This window comes from Rhinoraja longicauda, chromosome 9 (genome assembly GCF_053455715.1).
Source record: "Rhinoraja longicauda isolate Sanriku21f chromosome 9, sRhiLon1.1, whole genome shotgun sequence".
Classification (NCBI taxonomy): domain Eukaryota; kingdom Metazoa; phylum Chordata; class Chondrichthyes; order Rajiformes; family Arhynchobatidae; genus Rhinoraja; species Rhinoraja longicauda.
Window position 1 is genome coordinate 58,391,624 of NC_135961.1, and position 25,115 is coordinate 58,416,738.

The window sequence follows — 25,115 nt, forward strand, 5'->3', positions numbered from 1 at the left end:
GTTATATGCACTGTAATCAATTAAATTAAAAATTAAAAAAATAAACATTTTTAAAAAATGAAGGACAAAATTAAGGAACTGGTTAAAGATGCCAATCTCCTTGATTTTATTCAGGATTATTTTTGCAATCATCTTTCCTGTAAGGAGTAAGGAAGCAGGATGCATTCGAATTACTAGTGAATGATGAGCTGGATTTGGTAATGATTTCTCTGATGACAGTCATTATATGATAAAGTTCAGTGTGGTATTTTAAAAGGGAAGGAGACAAAATAGAGATAGTTAGATTTCAAGAGAGAGATAGATTTAGTTCTTAGGGCTAAGGGAATCAAGGGATATGGGGAAAAAGCAGGAAAGGGGTACTGATTTTGGATGATCAGCCATGATCATATTGAATAGTGGTGCTGACTCGAAGGGCCGAATGGCCTACTCCTGCACCTATTTTCTATGTTTCTATGTTTCTATAGCTGCAATGGTTCTACATTTAGCTAAAATTGAATTGAATGCAATATGACATGTACTGCCCATAGTAAGTTGCGTAAATCATTGTTCTGAGAGGTGGCACAAAAACCCTTTTGCTAATTATGGGCCTACTACCCTTCTTTTCTAAAAGCCAAGGTATACATTATATAACATATAACATATAACAACTACAGCATGGAAACAGGCCTGTCCGGCCCTACCAGTCCACGCCGACCATTCTCCCTGACCTAGTCTCATCTACCTGCACTCAGACCATAACCCTCCAATCCCCTCCTATCCATATACCTATCCAATTTACTCTTAAATAATAAAATCGAGCCAGCCTCCACCAATTCCACCGGAAGCCCATTCCATACAGCCACAACCCTCTGAGTAAAGAAGTTCCCCCTCATGTTACCCCTAAACCTTTGTCCCTCAATTCTGAAGCTATGTCCCCTTGTTGGAATCTTCCCCACTCTCAATGGTCTAAGGATTCAACTGGGAGGAACAACAGTAATTCAATTCATAAATCACCTACATTTTATCCACACTTAAACTATTCGGTGATTTATGATGTTATTGAGTTATTCCGTGCTGTTATTGAGTTTTCATGTATTATTCATTTAAATTCATTTCAGAGCTAGAACCCAGTGTCATGTCATCTGAAATTTTACTGGGGAGAAAAAACAGGAATAGAGACAACCTTTCTGATTGACGTTGACTAATTAACAAGCAGTTATGTGGAGTAAATAAAGTGTCAGGGTTTTTTTAAATTAGTAACTTTCTAATGTTTTTTCTCTATGGCTTGTCTTGTTACTTATACTTGAATAGGGGAATATTACAAAACTGGTGATTTTTATAGCTGCTACCAGGTGAAGAAAAAGAGCATTGTTCACAGTTAAATAGTTATAGTCAGTTAGAAAATTTCACAAATTTATTGCAAAGCGACTTGGATTATAATAATTAAAGTTTCTTACATCGTATTAATCTTTAATTATGGCATTGGTTAACACATAAAGCTGCTTGCTGAAAATGCAATTATTTATGTCAGTTCTGTAGTTAACATGCTACATCTGGTCATCTCACTCAATATAACACCTCGTTAACATCCTATTCCAGTCACACAGGCTTTTCTCCAGCACCTATACAGCAATAATCTTGCTTCATTCCTATACCCTTTTTTTCCCAGTAAATGCTCGACATCTTTGAACAGGGTATCATATGACAGTTTTCAGAACATGCATTTGCTGAGCCTGGTAAAATTAAAATGTGGTACAGATGAATCCTAGTTAAAAAGAAAACAGTATGTGGTAATACTATTGCAAATTAAATGATTGTGCCACACAGGCTACACGGATTTCATTGAAATCAAGCCTCCTTGGTTTGCTTTAAGACCTTTTATCGTCTTAGCTCTCCTATCATTATAAATGTATCTGGCATTCAGATGCAAGCAAGTTAAATTATGAAATCACAGAGGTCTGTTGTGTTGCGCAATGCAGAAACTGGCATCTGTCTCCATTGAGAATTTGGACATAATCAGGCCCTATTGTAATAATCTTCCACCTAATTGTTGTATTTGATGCTCTATCACTACCATCTTATAGGACGGAAGTAAGGTTTTGAAATGAAGTCATCACAATTAGTGCTGTTAAAAACAATTTAATATTTATGTTTTGTAAGTTCAATAAAAGTTTCATATAACTAATTTAGATTTTTATTCTTGTGCTGGGAAGAAAATAGTTAAAAAGCTAATGTCATTCTTTAATATCTTGTGGAGCAATAATTGATATTCAAACTTAATTTTCATACAATCTCCCTAGTATTTAGGTCCTTTAAATATTTTTAAGACTAACCTCATTTGATACAAACTAGTTTCTTTATCCAAATGTTGCTTTGCATATCAATTTCAAAGACTAAATAGCTTGCACAAATATCTAAATGTGGTACAGGCTGATGATTAATTTGCTAACTCAGACTTACATTGGCCTCAACAACCAGCAATGAAGTGATAATACTGACTGCTAGTCTTGAAGGAAGTTGCCCACAAAGGTGACGTAGCCATTGTGGCATGAATTTCACTTTGCTTGATGTCCATTTTTGCATGGTACGAGCTGTAAAGAAGTTTGATGCCCAGCAACAATAATAACTTCCAGCAGATTGCACATGCAATCGCATTGAAGACAATGTGCCTTTCAATACAAAAAAACCCCACAACTTTAATTGTTTTAAGTATTTTGCAGTACACAGAATAAGGATTGCTACGTTCAATAAAATTAAGATAGAAGTTCTAGTATCAAAGACTTTAAAAATATATACACAATTCTGAAATAAACATCCAGGGGAAATGGCAGTCCACCTGCAAAGTTAGTTGTTTTTGAACAGCTGTTAAGGAGTCATTTTGATTTTTTTGAACAACCTCAATTTTAACTAATTCTACAAAGCAGAATATTTTCTGGGTTTTTTGAGTTCATAAACACTTGAAATTCTTGACAATCCACTTAATTTCAAAGATTATGTTCAAAAGGTTGATGAATGATTCAGATTATGGAGGAGCAGAAAATTACTAATTGCAGTTTGTGGATTTCCTCACTTACCGACATTGCTATAATTTTCTTAGTGTAATGAAAGCAAATGGCCTCAGTCACAAGGGCAAAATCTGGGCAAGAGATCGTAGCAGTTTTCCATTTATTTAGAACTTTGCAATGCAGAAAATGAAGTATTAAAGTTATATTAATTATAACGCAACGAATAAGGACATCTAGATGAGGATTGCTAGCTTTAAATTCAACTGCGGTTTAAGCTTATATTTCTGTAACTACTTTTTCCTGTAATCCTGCTCAAATCTTATACATTGCTGATAACACACCTTTCCAAAAGAACCCCACCACTACATTTTTCTGAAGAGACCTCCAGAATGCGATATTCCCACAGAAGGGCTTGCTAATTAGATAACACACTATTTTCTTATGTTGAATGCAGCACTTTAAAATATATTTTTCATGATAATTTTGTATTATAATTCAGTACGGCATACTGAATACATTTCCAATGCAAATTAAACAAAAGTGCAATCTTTGTTACTAAATCAAGTTCCAGTATGGAGGATATTCACAGAAGCACCATGACAGCTGTGATCCTGCTGGTAGCACTCAGCAGGGAAGAAACACGAGATTTTGTTAAAAAATAATTCCCTCCAAGAATAATTTCTAATTTTCAGATACATACCGCAAGCTTAAAAAAAATAGCATTTCTTTTTCTGTGATATTTATCTTTTGCCATCTTTTTTTTCGCTCAAAGGTGAGATTCTCCCTTTATCTCATAGTCACAGTGGGTCATATGCCAACTGCAGTCAGGAGGACAGGTGGGTGACTTGCTCCAGGCTTCTGCAGTTTTAGGCTCAAACAGCAGCTGGGAAGTGCCTGAATGTTATCTTGGGTTAGGTTTCTCTCCAATTTTTCCTCATTCTTTGGGGAATTGCCTGGAACAGTTCATTTAATACGAACCCGCTACCCAGCACCTTGCCTGAGTTGCCACAATGATGTTATTGCAAACAGGAAACCAAGATCAAATCCAAACATTACCATTCCACATTTGTTTGAATCACTAATGCTACTGTTTTAATAGAAATTTACTCATTGTGTTTTCAATATTGTCTCTTATTTTTAAATGTTCTCATTCCCATAATTTTTAAATGAATAATATGTGTTTGTCCTCATTTTAACATAGAGTGTGTACTGCCTGGAGGATACCATTACCTACATATTTCTAGACCAGGGTTAATGAGTTGTCACGATAAACATAAGGGGAAACCTGAATATGTAAGTATCAACTACAAGAATGGAACATGATTTTTATAAGGTCGTGGACTACAAAACATTAGAAACAAACACTTCAACAAATCTGAGAATTATGTAGAATTTATGTTAAAAATGGTTCAATCTGACATTTTTTATATTTGATCCAAATAAATGCAATGCCATGCAGAGAACAATCATGGAACTATAGACTTATATAAAAAGAAACCATTCAATACATTTGCACCTGGAGTTATACAGCGTGCAAACAAGCTCTTCGGCCCAGCTTGCCCACACCGGCCAACATGTCCCAGCTACACTAGTCCCACCTGCCTGCGTTTGGTCCATATCCTTCCAAATCTGTCCTATCCATGTTTCTTAACTAACTGTTCCTTAAACATTATGATAGTCCCTGCCTCAACTATCTCATCTGGCGGCTCATTCCATACACCCACCACCTATGTCAGTTTTCTGAAATGACTATATACATAATTCCAATATACTGTTGTTTTTTCATAGCATAGGAACATGAAAAGTACTAAACCTTAGAGCTCTTTGATCTTGCCTGACCAGCCACATTTGTGGCCAATCTGCATACCAACCCCATTCACTCACCTTATAATAGACAATAGACAATAGGTGCAGGAGGAGGCCATTCGGCCCTTCGAGCCAGCACCGCCATTCAATGTGATCATGGCTGATCATTCTCAATCAGTACCCTGTTCCTGCCTTCTCCCCATACCCCCTGATTCCGCTATCCTTAAGAGCTCTATCTGGCTCTCTCTTGAATGCATTCAGAGAATTGGCCTCCACTGCCTTCTGGGGCAGAGAATTCCACAGATTCACAACTCTCTGACTGAAAACGTTTTTCCTCATCTCAGTTCTAAATGGCCTACCTCTTATTCTTAAACTGTGGCCTCGGAAAAGTCTATTGATCTCAATTTTTTTTATTATTAAATTACCCAGCATCTGCTTTTTCAGGTAATAGATAGTTATTCACTTTTACTACCCTTTGTTTGAAGTCCTTCATTTCTCTTCTGAATGGCCTGACTCCAATTTTAACATGTATTTGCCCTTGTCCTTTTTTTTACCTATTTTATTTTCCAACAACTCTATTAATTCTTGTTGAAATTGTATAAACTTTGGTAAAATTACTCTTTTACTTTTTATATACCAGACGACATGAGTCCAGCATTTATTACCTCCCTATAATTTAAACCTTGAAACCTTCCTTTAAATGTCAATACTTTAGTCTAAAGCGCCCTATTTAGATCTGAATATTCCAGATGTGATTTAGCCAGGATTTGATTATAACTTATAGTTTAATAATTCTCCTGTATATTGTAAACTTATAGTTATAAAACTTAACAAACCTTTGGACTTTGTGATGATTTCTTTGTATCAGACCACTATATGCTCGTAATGCATAAAAGGGTCCCTAAATCTGACTGCCAGCTTTACAGTTTAAATGATATTCAGATGTGTTTTCGTCCAAATTGATGACTTCACACTTACCTGGGCGAAAACCCATCTGCCTACATCCTTACATTTTTATTTTACAGCCCCATTAATATTGTGTCACAAAATAAAGGAACATATGTCCTGACTCAATGTGAAAAGAAACTGCAAATGATCCAATAAATTGCGTATCAGTAGATTACCAAGTATGTGAAGCTTTTAATGTTTCACGTTTTATGTATTTAACAGTTTACAACAGTAATATCTCTTTAGGTTTTTTTTCAGAGAGCCAACTCAAAAAATGCAATTAAATTATTGCCACTGTGGTAATAATCTCACCAGGGAACTCTGAAGACTATTTCTATAAATGCGTGAGAGCACAAGCGAGATTTGTTTCAATAGTCTAATCTGGGCTGGAGGCTTAGCTGGACAATGCGAATATTATTTTATAAATGAAAGAAAGCTAAATTAAACTACACATTGACAAAGAGTTTTGTTTGGCATTGTCATGATCCTCCGTAGGTTAAAGAAATCCTACCGAGGTCACGTCCTCAGTTGCTGGCACTAAATAGCCAACATATTTTGTGGCACATTGGTGGTTAAAATTATCCAGTAAGGAAGTTGGCTTAGCCAAAAACAGCATGAAATGTCATCCAGAAATTCTAATCGCATTTTGTTGAATCTAATGATGGATTGCTATTATATTGGGAGGTTTATTAAGAAGGCAGCCTCTGATGCCGAACCAAACGGTTCCTAACACCATTTTGCAGCAAACATAGTTTGCTGGTGCAGAGGGGACTGACATTTTTTTTTAATGATGTTAATTGACTTGCTCATGTGAAACTGATCTCTCTCAGCCATAAGGTTCATCACCTTTAGCACTCTCAGAGACAGTTCACATTGGAGCTCCATTCCCATAAAGATGAGCATCTGTTATTTTGCAATAGCCAGTTCCACTTTTGTCAGGGTTTGATAAATGAATATCTTCATACAGTTCGGGATAGAGAGAAAATGAATTAGTATTTTCAGTGTCAAAAAACTAATTACACTGAATTCCAAAGATAAAAGTTGTATGGTATTGTAAAGATTGAAAATGGTATTGTAAAGTAAATCTTTCTGTCATGCACACAATTATAATTAAATTAATGCTATCAAAGCTCTGTTGCTTTAATATAATGTGCAATTACTTATATTATAATGGCTTAATTTTACAATAATATAACAATGATACAACAGCTATATATTTTGTTGTCCTAAGGAACCATGCATATTTTAACAAAGCACTATGACAATCATGTTCAAATACACAATATAGTAATATTATTACAGAGCATTGAATTAATCAAAATAAACCATTAATGTGATATGATGTGTAAGTTAGGCTTTTTTTCTGTATTTCCTTTATTAAAAATATATATCTTAAGTCTGGTACCATTTGCAAGACAAGAGAACAAGCATACTGTCTGAGTTATAGTCATAGAGTGATACAGTGTGGAAACAGGCCCTTCAGCCCAGCTTTCCCACACCGGCCAACATGTCCCAGCTACATTCGTCCCACCTGCCTGCGTTTGGCCCATAGCCCTCCAAACCTGTCCTATCCATGTTGTTGCTCTTAATGCTTTAATTCCTCACAAACATAAAACTTCACTTTTCAAAGTAACACACCATTATCCAGTCTCAACCTCAATCGTTCTTAACACCTGGATCTATGTAAGGAAGTCAAGAGACCTAAAGAAATCAGTTGGACAAATCTAATGTTAATTTGCTGATCATGCGCAACGCCCACGACCAGGTAATAAATATAAATAGTTGAGACCTTTCCCAGCCAGACTCCTCTAGTGACCGGTCTCCACACAGTAATAAGTCTACCTACAACTATTTTGTATCTATGGTCTTCCTGGAAGATTTAATTCCAGTTCAATGTATTACCTACAAAAGCAAAAGCTTCAATCTTGTGGTAATTTGTCCAAAGCTTTTTTTTGGAAGTAGAGTTTGAGTTTGAGTTTCTCTCAACCATCAGCTTGATAGATTCTCAGTGATCAAGGTGTGACTTTTTACAGAGCACTAACGCATCTTTCAAATAATCCCTCTATGTCTAAGGAATCATATTTTGTGGCCTTAACTGATTCCAAGCATCATCCATATTACTGATGCCAATTTAATAGACCTGTAGTTTAATAGATCCGAGTTATTCACTTTATTTTAGGATGGGCAATACTTTAAGCTCCTTTCAGTGTCCAGGAATGATCCCAGTAAGCGGTAAACTATTAGAAATAGCCTCACACCACACATATGTCATGTTGTTGAAGACCCTTTGAGTGTAAATGTTGCAGTCTTTGAGAACAATATATAATAATTTCTCAATTTACAAATGTGTGATTTATGGATTTTCACATCACTGACTCTTTGGGGTATGTATCTTCAATTTATTTCCCCTAACAAATGGGAATGCACTGTATCGAAACACTCACAATACATCTTTTCCCAGTCTTTGCAATTTATAAAATTTCACTTGCATGCATGCATCACAACACAGAATTCAGACACTAAGGTCAGCAGCCAAAGACCGTCACTCAACTCAGGATTGAGTCTAGTGACCGAGTACAAACATCCTGATCCAGGGAACCTGATGCACTGAGTGTGGTATCTCAGCTTTCCAACAGCCATGACTGGAATCAGTAGTGCAGTTCCACTCATTTAAATGGGATCACTGACTTTGATGGTAAAAGTTCAATGAAATTGATTCTATTTTCTCTGTTGCTTCATTTTAGTTACACAAAGATATGTAATTTTTCTGTTGCAATTATTTATTTTCTTTTAAAATGTTTTTTCTAATATCACTGACTGTAGTACAATTAAAACCAATTGAAAGACCATTTATGTTCATTTATAGTAGATGTTTTTGGATTTGGTGTTTAGGTCTCAGTACTGTTTTTGTATTCAACTTTGCACTAATATTCCGAAATAGTCACCTTCAGTGACTGGGAGTTTCATTTTTTGATTTCTCACGTATTCAGAGTGATTATAGTCCTACGTTAATTAGATGGTTAATTAATGATCAGTGGAATAAGAAGTCGTCATTAACAGATCAACAATTAGGGCATGTACTGCTGTAAATGTCCAAAATCTGTTTAAATCCCTAGTCAAATTGTTGGAAAATAAAGCAAAAATAATTTTTTGATACTGGTAATTTTAAATGAAGACAAAATGCAGAAAAAAACCCTTACTTTTCACGGCACATCCTGAGTTCTTTGCTCAGTGCCATGCATTGACAAATGCCTTGACCTCTCAGCAACAGTACCAGTTTGCCCTATCTCAAAGCTGTTCCTGACCACAGTTCCCCTTTGTCCTTCATCAATATCAACGAAATACTTTTTATTAGTCTGAAAGTCTAGTTTTAAAAGTCTGAAGAAGGGTCTCGACCCAAAACATCACCCATTCCTTCCCTTCAGAGATGCTGCCTGTCCCGCTGAGTTACTCCAGCTTTTTGTGTCTATCTTCAGTTTAAACCAACATCTGCAGTTCCTTCCTACACAAAAGACTTTTTACCTTCCTTTTCAGACTCCTAACCTGCTGAGTATTTCCACCTTTTTCTGTTGAATGGTAAAAGCCTGGTCTTTTATATGAGGAGTTTCTTCACAATCCTTGATCTTGCCATCCATCCATTAATTGAATAGGTCCATGTCCACAAAGAAATTATACCCTGACCCTTTACGCATCACTCAAAACCTTGTACTACATCCCAAAAATTCATTTCAAGTGTGTCATTCAGCAAACAAGAATGGACTACATTGATAATTTTATTTCCTTCTTTTTTCAGGGACAATTTATAGTCACAGGAAGTCCGAGTACTGGGAACTACTTTGAAATTCATTTGAACCAATATAGCATAGTGGATTCCATCATTTGTCTATCACTGACACATTTACCAGTGACCAACTATATCTGCTTGTACGGACAACATGAACGGCTCCTTAATAATTTGTGTTCTCGCTTTGACGAGGGACTAATCTCAGATTTGTACAGGTAAATTAGAAGCAGCTGTTGCGCAGTTGTGCAGTACACGTTCTTTCTTAAGACACTAAGGGCAAATTAGATTGTGTAATCAGATTAGGCTGGTGCGTGGGTTCAAGAATCAAGAACAACTTTTTCCCGAGAATCAAATGTTAAATTAGATGGGCAGCCTACAAATCACCAAAGTCACACACTAACATTGTGATTTCCTTCTTTTATCACACTTCGTTCAGAAACGATGGGGTGTTTTATAGTAATTTGTGCTATTTTATAAAATTTGGTTCCATTTTCATCTTACTGAATGTTTAGATGGGCTACAATTGCAATTAAACTCCAAGTTAAGGGTAATGTCACTAACAGTGCAGTAAACCCTCACTATAACGGACCATGGGGAATGGTGTTCATTATTGCCGATTGTCCGCTGTAACCGATAAGGGAAAAAATACCAAGATTGCAATTAGACATTGTTAAAAAAGGACCCGAGTGGCAAAAACTCCCTGAAAATATCAAATCAGTATGGGCTAAACTATGTGTTTATATACAGACAAAAATGTTGGTTCTCTTTGCTTGATCTCAACATTAAAAGCTCATAAATATTATTGAGACAAAAATCAACGGTACTTTTACCTCCTTCGGGTACCAGTAATTATCAACCCATTATTTTTACGATTAACTTCATTGCCTTTAATGTGGAGATCAAATATCATCTAAAGATGAAGGCAAACTAACATTTTTGATGACACAAGGTGCTGGAGTAACTTAGATGGCAGCATCTCTAGAGAACATGACATTTTTGTTCGGGAATGGACAGAAAGCTTCCAGAAGCAGCATTGTGAGAATGACCAGATAATCATTTTTATTGTGGCTTTGACTGAGAAACTAATATTAGTCAGGACGCCAGGTGGAACTCTTACGAAGAAGGGTCCCCAACTGAAACGTCACCTATCCATGTTCTCCAGAGATTCTGCCTGACCCACTGAGTTACTCCAGCACTTTGTGTCTTGGTTTGATCATCTGTAGTTATCAGCAAAACTATTGTGATGCGACTGTACAATTAGTAATGGTGAATATGGCTTTGAAGGAGTTTATTGGTGTGTATTCATTATTGCATGAGAACAATTCTTGTGAAGCAAACCTGTTTTGCTTCTCAGCATCACTTATCAGTTACATTACAAGAAGTTCCTTGTTCCAAACTATCTAGTTTTAGGAACATTTGATCTTGGTTTAGTTTAGTTTAGTTTAGAGATACAGTATGGAAACAGGCCCTTTGGCCCGTCAAGTTGTGCCGACTAGCAATTACCCATTCGCATTAGTTCTAACCCACACACTGGGGGCAATTTACAGGAGAGCCTGTTAACCTACAAACCTGCGTGTCTTTGGAATATGGGCGGAAACTGGAGCACCCAGAGAAATCCCACGGGGTCACAAGGAGAACGTATAAAGTCCGTACAGAGAGCACCCGTAGTCAGGATTGAACCCGGGTCTCTGGCGCTGTAAGGCAGCAACTCTACTGCTGTGCCACTGTGCCATTTAGTGCAAACGATTAAAGCAGTTAGGCTGGTTCAGTCTGCATTTGGTGCTGACCATCTCGTTTCAGCTAGGATAACACCAAAACTGTTATTGGTTCATCAATCAAGAAGAGACTTCTTACTATTGGCTATTACTCATTGATTTTATTTGGAAATAGTAGCATCTGTATATCACAGAATGTCATCCAGAAACCTCTGATGTTAGCCTAAGAAAGGCTGCACCAAACCCCAGCCTAATTAACAACTTCCATCCAATTTATGGTAGGAGTTTGCTGGAATGGCCACAAATTTTCATTCGACACTACAACTAATTGACACCATGCATATTTAATAGCAGAGTGACTGCTGTTTTATACTGCAGTAATGTAAGCACAGCTTTCTCGTGTTTAACTCCTGTGATTTTAACACAGCCTGTTCTGTTTAATTGCCGTGCAGTGATATTCTGCTGTCTTTGCAGTGATATTAGCACAGCTCTGATAACACCCCGAGCAGTTGACCTTTACATAAATGTCACATTTTGGTAAACTCTGGGTCCTGGGCCTTTATTCCTCAGGAATAGAACACATTGCTTATTTTTCTCTCAGCTGTGCTCAACCCATTACTGATGCTAACAGTGAGGATAAGAATAGTAATAATTTATGGATTTCATTAAACGCTGAAAGACATTAGCACTTTAAAACAATCAGCTTGCATTTACATAGCATCTTTAATAGAAGAAACTACCCGTGGGTACACCATAACATTGTATTTAAATGAAAATTGGCATAAACCAAAAAGATGAGCACAATGAAAAATACATTCATTTACGTATCACCTTTCCTGACCACTGGGTGTCCCAATGTGCTAACAGCTAAGTAGACGAATAATGAAAGGCTTGGATAGAGTGGATGCCGTGAGGAAGTTTCCACTAGTGGGAGAGTCTAGGACTGGAGGTCATAGCCTCAGAATTAAAGGACATTCCTTTAGGAAGGAGATGAGGAGGAATTTCTTTAGTCAGAGGGTGGTGAATCTGTGGAATTCTTTGCCACAGAAGGCTGTGGAGGCTATGTCAATGGATATTTTTATGACATCGAGTAGACCAAGTGTACCCGTTGGGCCCGAACCTCTCCTGCATTGGTGCAGCACCCTCTCCTCCCCCCCTCCCTTCTCCCCCCTCCATTCCCCTCCCCCTCTTCCCCTCCCCCCACTCCATCCCCGTCAACCCCCCTTATCCTCCCTCCTCCCCCCCGACCTCCCTCCCCCACTCCCTCCCTCACTAGGAGATAGATTTAAACTTTAAAATGTGAATAACTTAAAAAATATAACACAGATTTCAACAAAACTTCTTCCATTAGCACCAAAGGGACGACGGTGAGTAAGGTGGGCCTAAAATTGTCGCGATATCGTGTCGCATTTTGGCTGTAGTTCAGGAACAAACAAACAAACAAACGAGAGTTTTAGTATATAGATGGATAGATAGATTCTTGATTGGTACAGATATCAGGAGTTATGGGGAGAAGGCAGGAGAATGGGGTTAGGAGGAAGAGATAGATCAGTCATGATTGAATGGTGGAGTAGACTTGATGGGCCGAATGGCCTAATTCTGCTCTTATCATTTATGACCTCATGACACCAGTGCAACCACATTTGCAATGTTGGAAATGCACAGAAAGCATCCAGAAACAGCAATGTGAGAATGATCAGATCCAGTAGTAGAATTTAAAACTTTTTATTTAAGCACAACGGTTATATTGCATCATAAGCATTAAAATATCTGCAGACCTTAACTAAAACCAAACATATAATCACTAACAAAATTAAAAAAACTATGGAATTACAACTAAAAGACTAAAGACTGAATGTAACTAGCAGGCACAGTCTCTGGACATTCAACTAACAACTTTCATACAGAACGCAGTTTCCTTATCTACATAGGGTGGCCAGGATGTATACAGCACCTTCATGCCATTGAAGGGATTATTGTCTTGGTTCTTATCAGTCGTAACTTTGAGTTCACAAATTGTTCTTTGTTACTGTGTTCAGCGGACCTGTTCTCAAGCAGTTACCATTTTAAAAAATAAACTAATCCCATGAATTCTAGACTAACCCCATCAATTCTCTGCAAGCCCCTACATTATGGACAAAAAAAATTGGAGAAATTGGTTGAAGGGAGACTTAATAGAATCATGTAAAATTATGAGAGGCATAAATAGCGTAGACAGTCATAACCTTTTCCCCAGAGTGTAAATGTCAAACACTAGAGGACATAGCTATAAGGTAAGAGGGGAAAGGTTTAATGGGGCAAGGTATTATTTGTACAGAGAGTGGTGGGTGCCTGGAATGCATTGCCACGGGTGGTGGTGGTGGAGATAGATGGGATAGTGGCATTTAAGAGTTTTCTAGGCACATGGAAGTGCAAGGAATAGAGGGATATGGATCACATACAGGCAGATTAGATCAGTTTAACTTGGGTATCACAAAATGCTGGAGTAACTCAGCAGGTCAGGCAGCATCTAGGAGAGAGGGAATGGGTGATGTTTCAAGTCGAGACCCTTCTTCAGACTGGCATCATGTTCCGCAGAAGCATTGTGGGCTGAAGGGCCTATCCTGCACTGTTCCATGTTCTATGCGTTACACTCATTGAATGTATGAACCCACGTTTTCAAACAAAAATAGAGATTGCAAAAAAATGTTATTTTTGTTATTTTTCAAAATTTCCTGTCGTTCTGAATCTTTTGTGAACATTAATTATTGATTTTAAGCAGGAAGTGATTAGCCATATTAGGAGATATTTGCAAAACAAAATGATAGAGCCAATGTCAGGGCATTCACTGATAAAACAGCAAAAACTGTGCAATATGTGCGCGGATCTAGAAAATAACCATGTTTTTTTACTATTTTTAGATATTTTCATGAGCCTTGGTCTCTCTGTATATATCACGATCGTTTCTCGGACTTCAAGCAAGAAGTGCGACAGACAGTGGAATCTGAAAGGGTATCTAATTATTTTGTTTCATTTTTGTTTTGAATATGAAAATACATTTTCGTGGAATTTTGGATTGCAGTAATATTTAAAGCTCTTAAACAAAAGTGGTCTTCATTTAGAAATATTAAGACAATATTGAACTTCTGCATCCACGTTATTTTGCCATCTTAAGAATGCATGTGGTCACAATACAGTGGAACAAAGAAAGAGCTGCCAGTTAATTAACGTTCATGTGCATTATGAATGCTCAAGCACATTTTTTAAAATGTAAACAAATCTAATTACACACCACAGCAAAAAACAAGAAAAACTTTAAAATGTGAACAAAATGCTTCACATACTGTTTACATGTTGGGTTCTTGACCTACTGTAACTATTCACAGGCAGCAATAGGTCTACATGGAGGAGTGAACATGCCATTGAGTTGTTTGCTGAAAGATCCACTGTGGCATGGACCCTGATGATCGCCAACCCTGCATCATGGGTGCTGGGCTAGACATCACTCCTCCATCTCCTGGTTAGATAATGAATGGAGATGGAGATGAAAGCATGGCAACAAGATGTGGGGCTGAACGCTACAGAAGGATGAGCATCTCCAACTACATGTTCAGCCTACTTGAATAGATGATGCCCAATGGTCAAGTAGTTCAGATAACCATGACCGGTTCATACGTTCATGTTCATAGTACTAGGAGCAGAAACAGGCCATTCGGCCCATCAAGTTTATTCCGCCATTCAATTATGGCTGATCTATCTTTCCCTCTCAATCCCATTCTCCTGCCTTATCCCCATAACCCCTGACACCCATACTAATAATGAATCTGTTAATCTCCACCTTAAAAATATCCATTGACTTGACCTCCACAGTCATGAGTGGCAATTAATCCCACAGATTCACCTCCTTCTGACTAAAGAAATTCCCCCTCATCTCTCTAAAGGTGTGTCCTTTTATTCTGAAGCTATGGCCTCTGGTCCTAGACTCTCCCACCAGTAGAAACATCCTCTCCACATTCACTCTATCCAGGCCGTTCACTATTTGTTGTACCCGAGAATCCCGTTCAGACCTGGCAGCTTTCTTTGCTGCAGTTGATTTCTGCAAGGTCTCCAGTGGGCCACTTCACTCCTCCTATTGCAACGTCACCTCACCCTTGACCCATTCACACTTCCTCCTTCCACTGTTCATAATGTCCTACAATAATCTTCGAAGCTGCACTGGGAATCTGAGGTTTTCATTTTAAATGCCCGATCACCAATGCTCTAAAGCTCTATCACATAACCTCACATCATTATGGCCCAGCCTAACTTGCATGTCAAATCTAGGTATCTACAGTATTTTGTAGTATGTGTGTACTTTGTATTTGATCACAAAATGCTGGAGTAACTCAGCAGGTCAGGCAGCATCTCAGGAGTGAAGGAATGGGTGACGTTCCGGGTCGAGACCCTTCTTCAGACTGATGTCAGGGGGGCAGGACAAAGGAAGGATATAGGTGGAGACAGGAAGATAGACAATAGACAATAGACAATAGGTGCAGGAGGAGGCCATTCGGCCCTTCGAGCCAGCACCACCATTCAATGTGATAGACAATAGACAATAGGTGCAGGAGTAGGCCATTCAGCCCTTCGAGCCAGCACCGCCATTCAATGCGATCATGGCTGATCATTCTCAATCAGTACCCCGTTCCTGCCTTCTCCCCATACCCCCTGACTCCGCTATCCTTAAGAGCTGTATCCAGCTCTCTCTTTAATGCATTCAGAGAATTGGCCTCCACTGCCTTCTGAGGCAGAGAATTCCACAGATTCACAACTCTCTGACTGAAAAAGTTTTTCCTCATCTCAGTTCTAAATGGCCTACCCCTTATTCTTAAACTGTGGCCCCTTGTTCTGGACTCCCCCAACATTGGGAACATGTTTCCTGCCTCTAACGTGTCCAACCCCTTAATAATCTTATACGTTTCGATAAGATCTCCTCTCATCCTTCTAAATTCCAGTGTATACAAGCCTAGTCGCTCCAGCCTTTCAACATATGATAGTCCCACCATTCCGGGAATTAACCTAGTTAAAGTTAAGAGGGAGAACTGGGAAGGGGGAGGGGAAGAGAGGGACAGGGGAACCATCTAAAGTTGGAGGATGGAGGCGCAGGCAAGTTCCAAGAAAGGAGATGTGGCTGTGGTAGCGAGTCTGTGTCAAAATGTGGTCATAGAGCAGGAGGGCAGGAGAAATCACAGAGGGGGAGCAGTGAGAGAGCATGTTGCTAAACTCTCGTCGAAGAGAGGAGGAGAACCTCTTCAAAGTGGACTTACCTTGAGGAGAAATCGCAGTGGAGCTTTGTATTTGAAGTGTTTTGGCCCTCATTCTGCTGCCAGTGTGTGGTTCCACACATAGTTTTATTTTGAGATAATGCAAAGTGACAAATCTTTGTGGGTAGACTTAGAGGTGAGTGTAATCACATTCCTGATAATGGGCTACAAGGTCACCAATATTGGAGTGAAGGTAAAAGCTGGCATTGGAGAGAGGCAGAAATTTGAGGCTTTGAGAACTGGTGGAATTGGAAAGAGACAGGGTAGGGCATTTAAATATGGTGATAATTTCAAATTACACAAAGCTTAAAAAGTATAGCATTCTCTATTAGACCACACCAATGTAAAGGTTAGTGTTTTCAATTTTCAGGATATGAACATCCCCAGCAAAACCACAATTGATTTCTCATCCCTAATAGCCTGAGAAATGGCAGTGAATCATCTTCTTAAATTGCTGCAGTCCATTATATTTTAACAGCGTCTAAAAAACACAATTAACTTGACAATGATGGGTGCTATTTGGCTCGCAAACTGACCACTACATCACAAAGGTCAAATGTCAGCTCTTAGACACCACTGTATTCCACCCTCTGGTCTATGACCCCACCACTCAACACCAATCCATTATCTCCCAGACTGTAATGGACCTCATTTCCTTGGGAGATCTCCATCTACAGCTTCTGATTTTATAGTTTTCCAGCTCTGCACAGACTGAGTCAACCCCCTACCCAAGGTTCACAAGCAGGATTGTCCTGACCATCTCACTGAGCTTCCTCTTAGCCCACCAAACTTGACAACATCCCTTCTCCCCTGGCTCAGTCTGTTCCCACTTACATCTCTCCACCACTTTGACAGTTTCCAATTCCAATTCCCTGCTCCCAACCGACTCATCTTTACCATGGATTGACAATCCTTTTACACCTCCATCCTACATCAGATGATCTACAGGGCTTTCCACTTTGTCCAAGAGCAGAAACCAACAGTTTTCCATCCATCTACACATTGATTTGCCTGATGGAACCTGTCCTCACACTGAGGAACTAATTCTTCAACTCCACTTTCTCTGGATCACCAACAAGATCCACAAGCAGGGTTGTCCTGACCATCTCACTCTTTGAGCTTCCTCTTAGCCCACCAAACTTGACAATATCCCTTCTCAAATTGTTGGTTATTTGGAGCTGTTCTGCTCATTCCTTCTTGGGACCTCTTTTTCTTTTTCCAGTAAATCCAGATGACTGTATTAATGCTGCTTCCTGCATCCACACAGAACTCAAAGATTTGATTGACTTTGCTGCCAATTTCCACATGGTCTATTTCTAACTCTTCCCTCTGCAGATATCTCTGATAATAGGTTTATGTGAAACATCCATTGTAAGCTTATAGAATCCCACAGCTATCCCCAACTATTCTTTGTCTCATCCTGCCCAAGGTTCCATTCTCCCCATCACTTCATCACTATCGTACATGCTTGAGTGATCAGCCTTTCCACATAGTTGTCTCTGAAGTCTTCCTTCTTATGGCTTCCCCATCAGCATAGTTACTGGAGCCTTTGATTGCACCTCATCTCATTCCTGCACCTCTGCTCTCAGCCCATTTACTCTTGGACAGAGTGAGGACATAATTCCTCCCATTCCTCACCTGCCACCCCACCAGCCTCTGTGTTCACTGGATCACTCTTTGCAATTGTCAACACCTTCAATGAGATTCCAATACCCAGTCACAGGTTTCAGCATTTTGAAGTGATCACTCTCTTTGTGAGTCCTTGATCCACTCTTTTGTCTCCACCAACCACTCCCCTTCTTATGGCCATTTCCCATGAAACTGTAAGACATCTGTCCTTTCACCTCTTCCCTTCCCACCATCCAAAAACCCAAACTGACCTTCCAGGTGAGACAGCAATTTGTGTTTAATGTACCTCTTCCAATTTAATGTACTGCATTTGGCATTTAAAATGTGCTCTCCTCTATATTTGGAGAAACCAAGTACAATGCGGGTGATCACTTTGAAAAGAACCTGTGCTGAGTCTGCCAGGGTGATCCAGAGGTTCCTGTTGCTTGCCACTTTAATTACCCATTCCACTCCCACACTGACTCTTCTTTCTACGGTCTCCTGCGTGTTTATAAAGTAGCCAAATATAAGCTTGATGAACAGCTCGCCATCTTCCAGTTCCAATGTCAACTTCTACAACTGCATTGATTTCCACAAAAAAGCTGGAGGCCCTTCGAGGCCCTTCTTGACCTGAAACGTCACCTGTTCCTTTTCTCCAGGGATACTGTTTGACCCACTGAGTTACTCCAGCCTTTTAAGACTATCTTCAGTTTAAACCAGCACCTGCAGTTCCTTCCTAGATACTTAATTTCCATACTTAGTTTGCAGACCAGGCCAGCACAACCATCTGTGATATAGGCTCTGTTTTCTACTCTCCATCGGCCCAGCTGAACTCTTGAGCATATCCTGCAGCCCTCTACTTCACAACTCTTTTATTCCTTTGTCTGTGTTCTCATTTCTCAGCTTTCATGAACAAAGAGCCATCTTCTCCCTCCCTATCTGTCCCGGTCAACCCATTGAACATCTGACCGCATTTATAACTTAACCCAAGGCCACACCTTAGCATAATCAATCTATTTGTCCTATCCATCCCTCCCTCCCTTCTTCACCTTTCCTACAGTTGGATATTAACAAGCTTTTCCTCCTTCCCAGTTCCGACCAAAGTGCCTTTGATCAAAGATGTACAGGTATGTAGGTTAATTGGCTGGGTAAATGTAAAAATTGTCCCTAGTGGGTGTAGGATAGTGTTAATGTACGGGGATCACTGGGCGGCACGGACTTGGAGGGCCGACAAGGCCTGTTTCCGGCTGTAGATATATGATATGATAACTCTTTGCCTCTTTCCACAGATGATGTCAGAGCTCATGAGCATTTTCAGGATTTTCTGATTTTATTTCAGATTTGACTCTCATTAACTTTACACAATGTCATTTATCTTTCATATCCTGAGGGGGAATTTAAAAAAAAATATTTCTACCATGACCATCAGAAAGTGTTATTTTCTCCTCTGAACACTACAGACAGTGGAGCTGGGGTGAATAAAAGATGGGGGGGGGGGGGGGGGGTGTGTAGACCATGCCAAAATATATTTGACTACAATAGAGCTCTTATCATTAGAGGTACTCCTAACAAAGATGGTCCACATGCAATGATTTAATGATGCTTTATTGTCACATGTACCTAGGTACAGTGAAATTCTTTGTTTTGCGTACAACCCGGTAAAATCACACAGCAGGTCTCACCCTGGCAGTACAAAAAAGGACGCCACGTTTCTGGCGCTGACAAAGTTACAAAATGTTCATCGCACAGTCTTATCTTCTCGCAGCAGCGAGCAAGGCCCTTCGATCTCGGCGACCCGCAGCCAGGTCCCCCCTTTGATCTCGCCTCTCGAGAATTTCTACTTGTTAAATGATTTCTCTTTGGACTCTGTCAACTTAGGACTTGACCCAATTATTAAAATACATTAAAAGTACACATCCCATGATATTTGAATTTTTAGTATTGGTTACCTAGTTTTACTGTAATAAATCATTTCCAGAATCACACCTGTCTGCGGTATGAATCCTTTGGTAATGGGGATTTAATAAGATAAACACCCTTTTATTCTTTAAGCATAGAAAATTATAAAAATACAGATTGTCGATGTGTTTTTATTTCCTACTCTTGTTTTCAATAATATGTTAAATGTTCTCGTCCATTTACACATAACGCATTGAATCTAATTTGAAACCACAACATGCAGTGACATTCAAAAAGCATTTTACAAGATGAATGGTCTCTCCTTGAAATCTCATACTCCAATTGCAACTTCTTTCTTTCCCATCCTTGCTAACGCCACGTCATCCAAAACATGAGCTCTTCTTTCCAGAAAATGTAAACCTTTCCAATCAGATCACCTCTTCCACAGTACAACAGGCATTCCTCAAAGTAATGCATTAAATTCCACGACACTAATGATGTTGAGCTTCAGTCTTCTCAACCATCTCCAGCCTAATGACATGGTTAACAAACCATTTACTTTCCACACTTCTCCACTTGGATGCTGCCCTGTTGTTTTTGTTTCTGAAGTCATTCAACCAAATTCCTACCCCTTAAACTATTGCCTTCTAAACCATAGTCCCATCAACTTGATCCATTGGTATCTAAAAGCAAGTTGTTGGATTTTGTTGATACTGTCACACGTAGCAATCTGACATATTCATCTTTCATAATAATAAATGAGAATCTATTTTCTCCAAAGTGAAAGGGCATGTCACATACTTGTGATGAGAGGGAAATTAGCATTCTTCAGTACCCTGTTAGCTTATGTTGTTTGGTATGGAGCCCAACAGTTTCACTCAGTTGATCAACACAAACAGCAGCATATCAACACAAAGCATCCATTTGGTGGTAAAGTCTCTCAGAGTGCTTCACTGAAGCATTAGTGAACAAAAGAAAATGCATTGACTTGTGAGTCAGCAGGTTGTGGTTTCAAGAGATATCATAGATTTATGACCACAAATTTCAGCCCTTAATCTTGAGTAATAAATGGAAGTATTGCAATATTGGAGTTGGAGCTGTAAATGAGATATTAAAAGTTCCATCTGCCTTCAATTTAATCTAAATTATCATAAGCCATCAGGTGAAATAAAGTGGAGCACTTTCGTATTGTGACCAACACTTACCTAAAAGCAACGCAGATTAAATGGTTAGTTAACTATCTACTTTTGGTAGTGCCTCTGCCAATAATGGCTCCAAGAACTACTAAGCACTATGATCATACTGTAAAACAATTTGCGGGCTATTAAAAGCTTTCAAGTACCTTGGGAGCATTAAAGACAGGATGATTTTTGTTTCTGGGATTTTACTACATATTTGGCACAGTTGAAGATGTGTCTTGTATTCTGTTACTGTAGATAGACACAATCTGTTGGAGCAACTCAGCGGGTCAGGCGGTATCTCTGGATAAAATGGATAGGTGATGTTTCGGGTGGGGACCCTTCTTCAGATTCTGTTGCTGAAGTTGTTCAACAAAATTTCTACCTCGCAAACCCTTGCCTTTTAAACCAAGGACCCCACGCTCTCTTAAAGATGGCTTCAACTATTGCTGTGGTATTACTCCAAGAAAGGGGAACATGTCCGGGCCCTTATCCTCTTCTCAACCATCTCCCTTTGCTATCCCTCTAATTCGCCTGTCCATGAAGGCAAGAGGCCAATGTAAAAACAAATTAGTCCCTTAGGTGTGATTTTTTTGAGCTATTATTTCCCTCCAATTAACTCTAAAACGATGCATATTAAATAAAGTGGGGTTCACTACTTGTACCTGCTTATAACACGACTCTACCTCACGTATAGTATGATCTGATTTGCTGGACAGCACACAAACAAAAGCGTTTTAGTGTGCCTCGTGACAATAGTAAACCAATACCAATATTTGTTTCATAGGCACAAAATGCTGGAGTAACTCCGCGGGTCTGGCAGCATTTCTGGAAAAAAATGTATCGGCGACTTTTCGGGTCTTTGAAATGCCCTGGCCCGAAACGTCACCTATCCATGTTCTCCAGAGATGCTGCCTGACCCACTGAGTAACTCCAACACCTATTGTCTATTGTCTATTGTGTCCATCTTTGGTGTAAAACCAGCATGTGCAGTTACTTTTCATTCCAATATCTGTTTCCTTCGATATTGTTCAACAACACTGATGCTGGTAGTTTTCATCAAATCTGTCTGTCTGCTCCACCTAAACATCTTGAGTGAGATTATCAAATATTTCTTTTCCCCCCCTTCTATCCCAAAGTTAAACGTCAGCACGCCGATCGAAGACCTGGTTCGTCACATAGCAGAGAGTGAGCTGTTGGTGCCGGAGGAAACGAAGGCATATTTGGAAAATAAATTTGAAGAGGACGGTTATCAGGTGCTGATCGAAAGAAGCCTCTTGAACTACCTGCGCTACAACAATTACCACCTGCCCATGTTTGCATGGCCCGGGATCGTTTAGACATCCGCACAAGGTCGGTGTCCCTTTGCACCCCGGTTTATACCTGCTAGAATAGCGAGAAACAAAAATATATTATTAATTGATTATGTTGGTTTAATGTGGAGACATTTCGCAGACATGGTCCGGAAGATGGCGCACTACAATAGGCCGCCGGTGAAGTTAAAATTGCCTTCAACGTTTTGTTTTGTTCATTTACCTGTCTTTTCCAACCCAGAAATAAATAAAGAAATGCCTGCGTTTCATCTCGCACTATTAAACATGTGTCCATTTCCCACCCTGTGGGGTGACATCAGGGGATTTTGTGCCACACCTTGCATTGAAAACAAACCCGACATGTTATTAAACACGCCCAAAACAGCCTTAACCCATATCCCCCTGTAGGAACCCCCACCCCCTTTAAAATTAGCTGCACCGAAGTTTAGCCCTGAACCCAATTTGTCTCGTTAAGTGAATCTCTGGGATAAACTGCGTGAAAGTCCCAACCCGTGTGATAGTCCCTACCCGTTACACCTTCGACTGAAAACTAGCGCCTGTGCAATGCAATTGAAAAAGCAACAATGGCAAATGTACTTTGTTGCCTCCAGTGCCATCTGTGGCGATAAGGTATCGAAGTCGCCTGCTGTAGTTCCAGCTGACTGCGAGAGGTCAATGTGAAAGCGAATTAGTCCCCTGGGTGTCATTTTGGAATCATTTTCAGAAATATAGGGACTCTGAGCCATTATTCGTCTCCAATTAACTCTAAAACGATGCATATCGAAAAATGTAGGCTTCAAGCAGTTGGACCTGCTTCGAGCATGGCTCTGCCTCGTGATCTGATTTAATTGGGCTGCACGTAAACAAAGGTTTTTCAATTACTTCAACGACAATAATAAACCAATATTTGTTTCATAGATACACACACAAAGCTGGAGTAACTCAGCGGCTCAGGCAGCATCTCTGGAGAAAACGGGTGGGGAACGTTTCAGGTCGGGACACTTCTTCAGACCCGAAAGGTCACCCATCCTTTTTCTCCGGAGATACTGCTGAGTTACTCCAGCACTTTGTGTTTTCGGTATGTACCAGCATCTGCAGTTCCTTTCTGCACATGGACAGGTGACGTTTCGGGACGTTGCGTTTCAGGGATGCTGCCTGGCCCGCTGAGTTACTCCAGCACTTTGTGTCTTTCTTTGGTAAACCAGCATCTGTAGTTCCTTGTTGTTGGACTTCACAGAGATAACTGAGCAGTGCGGTGTTGACCTCCGTACTTCGCCCAGGCTGCCCGTGAAACAGATGTATCCTAATCCTTCCAATCAACCATGTTCCTTTCCAGTTAATCCGCAAACATATTGACCCAAAGCGACAGGATTTTACTGATGGGACGGAAAGAATCCCACGAGTTTCCAATTCCCGGGAGTAATTATTCTATTGTTTTTTTCCTGCCGTTTCAATTACTTCTCTGCCGGGGTTTTGCTCGCTGGTCCTTGACTTATTTCCCTCGCATCCCCATTCTACGCCCTCCGGCCAACGACCAGCTCAATGTTTGACAGTGGGGATTTCACACATCGAGAAAATAGTGTTCCTGGCACTGTGCGCTGAGTGTGAACTCCCCCTTCCCATTCCCACTCTGACCTTTCTGTCCTGGGCCCCCTCCATTGTCAGTGTGAGGCCAAACGCAAATTGGAGGAACAGCACCTCATATTTCGCTTGGGCAACTTACACCCCAGCAGTATGAAATATTGAAGATAGACACAAAAACGCTGGAGAAACTCAGCGGGTCAGGCAGCATCACTGGAGAGAAGGAATGAGTGACGTTTCGGGTCGAGACCCTTCTTCAATGAATATTGATTTCTCTAACTTCAAGTAGCCATTGCATCCCCTCTCTCCATCCCTCCCACACCCATGTCGTACTAGTTTCAAAGTCGTCTTGCTGAGTCTCATTGCCTGTAACTCGTTTTCACCTAGCCCACAGCTAACAATGGGCTGTTCCTTTGTCGACGTTACTTTTTGCATACCTTTCATTCATTTCTTCCATATCTCTCCATATCACTGTCTCTGTCTCTCGTTTCCCTTTCCCCTTTCTCAGTCTGAAGATGGGTCTTTACCCGAAATGTCACCTATTCCTTTTAGAGTGATTGTGTGGAAATAGGCCCTTCGTCCAACTTGCCCACACCGACCAACATGTAGTCCCACATGCCAACGTTTGGTCCATATCCCTCCAAACCTGTCCTATCCATGTACCTGCCTAACCGCTTTTTAAACGTTGGGATAATCGCAGCCTCAACTACCTCGTCTGGCAGCTTGTTCCATACACCCACCCTCTGTGTGAAAAAGCCGCCCCTCGGATTCCTATGAAATCTTTTCCCCTTCACCTTAACCCTATCTCCTCTGGTGCTCGATTCACCTACTCTGGGCAAGAGACATGGGGCAAGGGCATCTACCCGATCTATTCCTCTCATGATTGTATACACCTCTACAAGATCACCGCTCAACCTCCTGCGCTCCAGGGAATAAGAGTCCCAGCCTACTCAACCTCTCGCTACCGCTCACACCCTCTAGTCCTGGCAACATCCTCGTAAAATTTCTCCAGAGATACTG

General features: G+C 40.0%; 1 protein-coding gene across 1 annotated transcript in view; it reads left to right on the forward strand.

Moving 5' to 3' along the window:
- Positions 1–22,665, forward strand: part of cfap61 (cilia and flagella associated protein 61) — a 107,155-nt gene extending 84,490 nt beyond the window's left edge. The window contains exons 24-27 of the mRNA XM_078405589.1: positions 4,186–4,277; positions 9,532–9,737; positions 14,138–14,228; positions 22,341–22,665. Coding sequence (XP_078261715.1) covers positions 4,186–4,277; positions 9,532–9,737; positions 14,138–14,228; positions 22,341–22,541 — 590 coding nt within the window. The 3' untranslated portion in view covers positions 22,542–22,665. The remainder of the gene's footprint in view (positions 1–4,185; positions 4,278–9,531; positions 9,738–14,137; positions 14,229–22,340) is intronic.
- The last annotated feature ends 2,450 nt before the right edge of the window (positions 22,666–25,115 follow it).